Source organism: Limulus polyphemus, unplaced genomic scaffold, assembly GCF_000517525.1.
Source record: "Limulus polyphemus unplaced genomic scaffold, Limulus_polyphemus-2.1.2 Scaffold254, whole genome shotgun sequence".
Taxonomy (NCBI): domain Eukaryota; kingdom Metazoa; phylum Arthropoda; class Merostomata; order Xiphosura; family Limulidae; genus Limulus; species Limulus polyphemus.
In genome coordinates, this window is record NW_013665864.1 from 600840 (window position 1) to 609620 (window position 8781).

Here is an 8781-nt window from a genome sequence, read left to right on the forward strand (position 1 = left end):
ATGACTACCTGCCTTCCCTCTAGTCTTACACTGCTAAATTAGGGACGGCTAGCGCAGATAGCCCTCGTGTAGCTTTGCGCGAAATTCAAAAACAAAACAATCATATTTGCATGAAAATGTTTGTTTGTTGTTAATCTCACAGCTACACATTGGGCTATCTGTGCTGTACACACCATGGGTATTGAAACTCGATTTTTCACGAACCCTGGGCAGGGGCATACTTTAAAATGAATCTCTTTTGTTTTGCAATTTGGTGACTGTGTATTGAAATCTCATTGTTAAGAAATAAACAATTTATTAAAAGGGTTTCCTTTCCGGTGCATGGTAAGTTTAAAGGACTCAAAAAGGTAAGTTTAAATGACTCAAAAACCTTGCAAGAAAATGCCTGTTTTAGTTAATGATAGATATAGATGTATTTATTTATAATAAGGAATGCTAGTGCGCTTAAGGATTTTGAAGTGTTCTTTTGTTATTATGTTACCCCTGAAATATATACATGTTTCCCCAAACTAATCACTTTATTTTTGTTATAAAATGTTTACATAAGATATTATGTGTTTCTACATGTTGTAGTTATTACGTTAGATATTTCTGCCGAACTTGTGTGATGATACAACCAGTATATTCAATGATAGAGCAGTGACATGTGATCAGTGTACTGATCTGAACTCAGGAAGTGTCACTGAATTGGAAATAAGTCTCGTAATTTTTTTTATATTTTCACTTACAAGCTTTTAGTATGATCTAATTACCTTATTATCTCATGAACTTAAATCTGCGAATATTTGTGTTGCTAAATATAAAGAAGTGTTTCGTTTAAATGTCGTGATCGTTTGAAGATTTGTTAAGTCCCTTTTCTAAAGCAACAGTTGCCATATGATTGATTCATTAAAATGTGGTAAATAATTTTATATGATAGCGTCCCTGAAAAGCTTCCTTTTTCTTCCACGGTATTTGAAAGGTGAAAAAGTGCTAAACATAATCACTCATCACGTTACTTAATAATTTTCTGAAACTTAGTGACTTCATTTTTCGCTGCCTTTCTACACGTCGGATAAATAATAAAGTTTGTCTTACCTGTATTTATTACATACCGACTTGCCGATGAAACGTGACAGGAGAAAATGAAATGAAAGATAATTGGTGGCATTTTGTAGTATTTTAGATAATTATATATTCGCGATGGAAAAAAAAAACTACGAACTGTTAACCCTAGGAAACAACTACATCCTATTCATGACAATGAATTCTGACTTGTTATTCTTTTTTAATTAAATGTGCTACCATTACTTTTTATTCCATCACCATCTAAAGTAACTGAAACCCTAAAACGTTTATATTATATGGTAGTTTCACGGAAGTTATAAGTGAGATTCAAAAAATTACTTACGTTCATGCCATATGTTAACTTCTTAGAAATTATAAATTGGTTTAAAACTTTTTATGTAATCATAAAAAAAGATAACTACTGAAAAAAATCATTAACAAAGCTAAAAATGTTCAACGTTTATAAAGGATTATATCGTCAAATGAGTTGTAACACAACAAATGAAGCTGGATTTGTTATGGCTACTTTAGAGCAGGTGAAGCTGGATTTGTTACGCCTACTTTAAGGAATGTGAAGCTGGATTTCTTATGCCTAATTTAGAGCAGGTGAATCTGGAATTGCTATGCCTACTTTAGGGCATGTGAAGCTGGATTTTTCATGCCTACTTTAGAGCAGGTGAAGCTGGATTTGTTATGCCTACCTTAGAGCAGGAGAAGCTGGATTTGTTATGCCTACCTTAGAGTAGGAGAAGTTGGATTTGTTATGCCTACCTTGTCATAGTTGGCAGCCCAGTTTGCGTAGAATTTTTTAACTTCTTCAGGTGGTTTTTCTCTCAAGCATTCCTCCAGGAAGGCGTCTACACTTTCATATCCTAGAGCTTTAGAAGTATTGGACATCTTTCTTCCTTATGTCCTAGAGTATTAGAAGAAAATACCGCTTATTACTATCTAAAAGCCAAGATAAATATGTATAATTTATTTGTAATACAGTAGTTATAGCCCGATACAGTTACTTCTGACCTTTTGTAGTTTGTCAAACGCTACGAATAAAATACAGTCAAAATTAATACAAATCAGTTTAGACAAGCTTTGATCATCGACACGAAATCAAGAGAAGCAATATCTATTATAACAAATTTTATTTGTTTTTCGGTTGGTAACACTTAATGTTTCAAGAGGAAATATATAGTTAACCGCATAGGCGACAAAGAAATCGATATTAAAGAATAGGCTAAACAACGGCGATTGTTTAACCTGTACTTAATATTTCAATCAATGTACAGCAAAGTAATTTTCAATAGCCACTAGGAGTGTGAAATTCTGGTGAGTTTTTATTAATTCTATGATATTACTTTAAGCTTTACCTTAACAGAAATATTATTGTCATTACAATAAGGTAATAATATAAGAGTGAAAAACAAAATCTACTTTTTTTTGGGGGGGGGGGAGCACAATGATAGATAAAATCTTTATTAGATAATTCAGCCGACTGATTAGCTTTGGTAGCACAGTTTTCGAAAGTAGTCGGCTGAAATATTTAATAAAAGTTTTAACTATCATTGTGCCCCCAGAAAAACGTCGTTTTTTATTTATCTTAATCTAATAGCATAATGAGCTTGAAAAGAATTATGACAATGATATATGATTCACTTACAAGCTGTCTTTCTGAATTTGTTCCTTTTCCTTTTTGAGTTTCGAAACTCTGATCGTAAGTTAGATAGTTCTGTTCTCTTATATAGAACTTTGTATGACCTTTGACCAGCATGTTGCGGAATGAAGAAAGCCAACACCACCCTGGTAACATGACTACATTCCAAAAAATTATTCCTTCGTCAGAATCGTTCTCTCTCTGTATGTTGTTTGTTACGCCTACGGAATTCCAGAGTGCACCATGCATAGTTTTGAATCGAACATAAAATAGCTCATTATTGGGAAAATTGGGGCGCTGAGTGGTCAAATTATACACACAAAGAGAAACACATTCTGATAAATAAGCTTGTTTTTGAGTACAAAACTATAAAATGAGCTACCTGTGCTCTTCCCACCTCGGGTATAGAAAACGATTTTTAGCATAAAAAGCCCTCAGAGTTACCACTGATCTACCAGAAGGCGTCATAACAGATATATGTCTTATGTTTTAGACATCATAGAACATGAGTTACATGACCGTAGTTTTAGTTGTATGATACACATAAGTGTGGATGTTTATGTGTATTTTGTTAAATATACAAACCACTCATAATATACATCTTTGGCAGATTGGCAAAGCGGTATGTCTGCGGACTTACAACGCTAGAATCCGGGTTTCGATACTCGTGGTGGGCAGAGCACAGATAGCCCATTGTGTAGCTTAGTGCTTAATTACAAACAAACAAACAAACTTATTCAATTATGTACAAGCTGCCAAGTGTCAGCTAACAATACGAAGAATTAAATTGTAGCGGATTGCTACAAGTTCATCAAATACATATAGAATGATAGGTTTCTTTTTAGTGAGCGTAAAACACGTAAATACACCAGTTTGATTTCCGTAATGTCATCTTTGGAGACTTCTCTCGCCTTATTTTCCCCTTGTTAAACCTTTATGTCATGTCCTTGTTACCAGATGACGGTGCTTAACTTCGGCTTAATTGGCACAAGCGGCTGAGAATGGTGATACAAGTCTCCTGGACAGAATGCCAAACCAGCCCTAGCTGGACAGACTAAAACTACTAGAGTGTATATCTTTTGCAAAGACACAACATGATGACGCGAGCCGGCCTCGAACTCGCAACTATGACTTCAACGTGTGGGGCCATTAAGCCACCTTGATCCCGGAAGAAAAGAAACAGATCAACCATCGGAAAAGAAGTATACAAAATCTACCGAGTGGATCTATGAATATTGTGATATGCAAAGCAGAGAGGAAGAGATCTACGTTTTGTATAATCACAATATTTTAAAATCCCCGTTTGATTGACCACTTTCGTTTCCACCAAAAGTGGATGAGGATATTGAATATAGACGTAATAATCTTAGATATAAAATAGATTATTTAGTTATAAAAGTTTCTGATAAAAGTAAGGGTTTTGTGGTTATAGATAAAGATGTGTATATTAATAAGATAAATGACCATCTCAACAATGAAAATAGCTACAAAACAATACAGCGAAATCCTACTAATAACATTGAGAAAAGATGTAAATATTTAATTAAACAAACCTTTAAAAACTTAACACTTCATAAATGCATAACGAATAACCTTATTCCAAACAACAATAAACCACCTGAATTCTAGTAGTCTTCCCAAGGACCACAAAGAAACTACTTTGAGTCCCACTGTGTCAGCCTATGACAACGTAAAAAGTGCCATAGCTTGTAGATAGACTACTTCACAGTGGTTTGAATTGTATTCCTACACACTTAAAAAGTGTTCAGGATTTTATTAAAACTATTCTTACTAGTAGTAACGTCATCAATCCCGATAGTATATTATTCAGTCTGGATGTTGATCGTTATACCCCTCCATCCCTATTGATTGAGAGATCGATTTGGTCTAGGAGGTCGTAGAGAAGCATAAAGACAGTATAAATTTAGCGGGATACACCAATCACGTTATTGATTAGTATACTAATTATTTTCTTCAATATATAATATATTAGGTATATACAACAACACCTATAATCTTATATATCTATCATTACTGTCGTCCCTTATTATACGTGATCAATAACTGTCACTTTTTCTAATGTCATTCTAACCTGATGATGACCTAAGGACGTCGAAACGTTACTTGTTTTGTGTTTTAAATGAAAGTTTTTAATATCCATAACAGCCGTATCTATTATATATATATATATATATATATACTTCAAGTTAATTCCTCATCATCACGAATTAGCAAGTGTCTTGTTTGCCTCGATGAAGCCGTAATGGCGAATCTTTGGCTTAAAGAAACCCAATTCTGTTTTCTGGAGTAATAGGTCGTGTTTTGTTTCTCTTTTTTAACAAAAGAGAATTCAAGGTTAAAGTTATCAATTATCTATTTCTATACGACTTTGGTAATCAGATGTGAAGAATTACACAAAGACGTTGACATTTCTCTTCTTAAGTAAATATCATCAAGTGTGATTTTCTTTTCTCTGAGAGAGGATAAAAAACACGGACTTCGAACTTTGACAACAGCTATCAACGTAAGATTATATATATCGTTACACTATCCTTAAACTCATCTAGATTTGCGTAACACAAAGTATGTTAAGTTGCATTTAGAGTAATCTTTTGTTTTTTCCATACTTCACTTATGGCATCAAACAAATAGTATGATAAACTTCAATCAATCTGGACAGGTAAGAAAGCACGTTGTACAATTTATTAAAATAGTTTACCAAGTGGGTGTTTTCATGGCTATGGTTAAAAGTTATAGAAGTGTTTAGCACAGGATCTCCTCCCTCCAATTATGGAGTCTTCTCGTCGCACGTTTGTCAGTTTAGGTAGCGTAGTGCCGTCACCAATTTCGAACTACTAACCCCCACAAAAGTAAACGGTTGGCACCAACCTACCGTTATTCTTATACTTTATTTAGTCATTTATATATTTGTTATGTATATTTTTTCACTAAGTTCCCAATGTAAATAAGATGGGATTGCGTTTTTAATATAAGGAAGTGGAGGTCAAGACTGCTGATGCTTTGTTTGTTTGTTGTTAAGCACAAAACTATACAATGGGCTATCTAGTTTGTGCCCGACACAAGTATCGAAACTCGGTTTTATAAATAGTTTGATATAACTTTGCTAACTGTCAAAGTATCACTAACATACAAGAGGGATGACCACACCTAGAATTTCAGCATCCTCTAATTGGATTTGTTCTATTGCTGAGATGCCTCTTCAAGCGACTCCTGGTCAACCCTCAGTACTTTGCATAATTATATAATGGATGTCTATTCTCTGAATAATCAATTCTTCTCCGCTGCAGGAGGTATTAATATGTTGCTTCATGTGTTAAATGAAGTTTTCTTTCCGGAGATAGTTTATTTTTTCTTGCTCTGTATGGTTATAATTACCATGAAGAACTTATGTTAAAATGTCTTAACCCTAAACTTTAGAATTTATCATATTTACAATTTTCGTATATTTTATGATTGCAAACATTTTACTAGTAAGTAAATGATTCAAAATTAACAAGTGACTGATTGTAATTCGCTTTATTTTTGTTGTGGACTCGTTTAAATATTATTCTCTTAGTTACGAAAAATAATGGATCATTAGATATCCATTTTTGATATTATACCAAGACTTTATAATGTATGGTTACCTTTTTCTATGTACCCGTGAATCAACTTCTGAGGCTCTTGAACGTCATGTTTAAAATAGAGATATATAGGTCTTCACATATGTCGTGGAGAGCGTTGGTGATTCTGTACAAGTGGCTAATGTTTATTGATACGGTAGGATGCTTTCGTGATGTTAAGACTTTCTCTGTTGTCAAGAGTTGTAAATTCAGAGTACTCTACACTCCTAACTATTGGAGATGCACTGTGGTTGCAGATGTTTGATACTAATAAATTGTTTAATGAACTTATGACGTTCAAAAGTGATTTTTAACTGATGCTGACCAATTTAACAGATTCAAATAAAAAAAAAAACATTATATTTTTTAAATTGAATATTTAAAATTTCTACTATGCAACTCCAGCCTCTGATATGGTATCAATAGCTGGTACGATCCATTAAGGGATGGAGTCACTCATCTTCCTATTTTTCAGAGATGTGTTTCTACCACGGTCGTTGCTTTTATGGTACAGTATATAATATCATATTCTGGTATGTTTATAAATCTTTGTTTGCAACATAAAACAGCATTTTGTTTCGTTCTGTTTAGGGTTTTCATTATTCTCTATTAATTACACTTGCCTGTCGCAAACTTAAATCAGGAGTGCCTTCTCTTTTTCAGAGGTTGCGGCTATGGCCATCCATCTTTTTATATCTCTGCTGAGTCATTCTGTTGACGTTTTATAACCACTTCAGTCTTCGCAAATAGTTCACTTTTAAATAAATGCGAGATAAATGTTGCTTTATTAATCTTTCTGATCTGAACTGGCGATTAGAACGCTCGACTCACAATCTGACAATCTGCGAGTAGCGGGTTCGAAACACATCACCGAACGTGCTTGCACTTTCAGTTGTGGGGGCGTTCTAATGTGACGAGTAATCCTATTATTTGGATTATAGTAGTTCAAGGGTTGTTGGTGAGTTCACTGGAATGTTTCTCTTTAGCCTGTCACTTCTAAATTTGGGACGGCTAGCGTAGATAGCTCTCGAGTAGTTTTGCGCGAAATTTACAAAAACAAATAAATTAATCAGTTCTTCTCACAAACCATGTTTCCTTTGCCAACAAACAGACAGATATTATTTTGCTAACTGTCCAAGTCTTATTAGCATATAATAGAAATGACCACACATAGCACTTCACCACCGTGTACCTAGACTTGAATCTTACTGTTATAGTAATGAGATATGTATTCAAGCAATTTCTGGAAAAAAACTCGTTGCATAGTTTTGTATTGGATGTCCATTCTACGAAAGATGAATCCTTCTATGCTGCAGGATATATTGATGTTTCTTCATCAGTACTTCCATGTTTGGAACTTATTTAACTGAATAACTTTTTTCAATAAATCTTCACCCGGAATTAATTTTGGCAAAATAAAATATTTGTCTTGGATTGTGTTAGTCGAAGTCACAATTTAATTTTTTCTTTCTTTCTATTTTGAGGTGTGTTTTTTTCTCTACATAGTAAAGTACAGACGTCATGAGCTCCAACAGTGGTTCGGTTGGTTGTTCTGGAATGTAGCATGAATAATTAGTGTTTTGCTGCACTTCCTCAATTGCAAATGTTAACTGACTTCCACAGATTTTTTTACAGGCCAAAACAACAATATAAAAGCATGTACTTCTTTTCACAAAGCCCCCAGTGGCACAGCGGTATGTCTGCGGACTTACAACGCTAGGAACCAGGTTTCGATACCCGTGGTGGGCAGAGCACAGATAGCCCTTGTGTAGCTTTGTGCATAATTAAAAACAAACAAACTTCTTTTGGTGGCTTTGACATTTTCACTTTTGTTGAGACCCGTTATTTTGGATTCTACGTGCATGGTTAACTGTGACTCAGGTTCTCTGTTACTTTAAATCAAACTGAGAAGCAACAGTAGAATCATTGTTCTTTCCAGTACTCTTTCAATTAGCCATTGCATGTCGACACGTTATTCTCAAATTTGTATCTCAACTGGGTTTTTAAATGATCCCCGGTTGTTGTCATAATAGTGGTAATGGTCGGTAAATCCAATTAACTCTCTGCTCATCCAAGCACTGGATATTGAGACTTTGGGAAAGCTTCTGGATCAACTTTGTGTGATATCGATTTTTCCAAAAAGTCTCACTCCTAAAATGCTACAGGAAATAAATCACATCTTTTAAAGTAAACTCAGTAAAATAGGAAATTAACCCTTTTCACTTATGTTTGATATCCACTTTCTCAGCATTAAGGTATAGATTGCTCGTAGTGCTTTCCTGGTATTGCCCTAACGGCATCCTAGTATAGGCACAGCAGATCACCTATGTGAGCAGATGAATTGTTTCTACTAGTCGCTAATATGTCTTTCACATGCAATGGTAGTCAGCAGCCATTACACCCAGGCGAGTGACAGAAGTAACTGATTTTCATTTCCTTGGTGAAAGGAGATTGTAGTTGGGT

The 8781-nt window shown here is 34.5% G+C and overlaps 1 protein-coding gene across 1 annotated transcript in view; it reads right to left on the minus strand.

The window, feature by feature from the left end:
* LOC106478840 (methyltransferase-like protein 27) overlaps positions 1-2757 on the minus strand; it is an 11895-nt gene extending 9138 nt beyond the window's left edge. Inside the window, exons 1-2 of the mRNA XM_013939415.2 lie at positions 2702-2757; positions 1819-1960 (exon numbers count right to left, since the gene is read on the minus strand). Coding sequence (XP_013794869.2) covers positions 1819-1944 — 126 coding nt within the window. The 5' untranslated portion in view covers positions 1945-1960; positions 2702-2757. The remainder of the gene's footprint in view (positions 1-1818; positions 1961-2701) is intronic.
* Positions 2758-8781: the final 6024 nt, after the last annotated feature.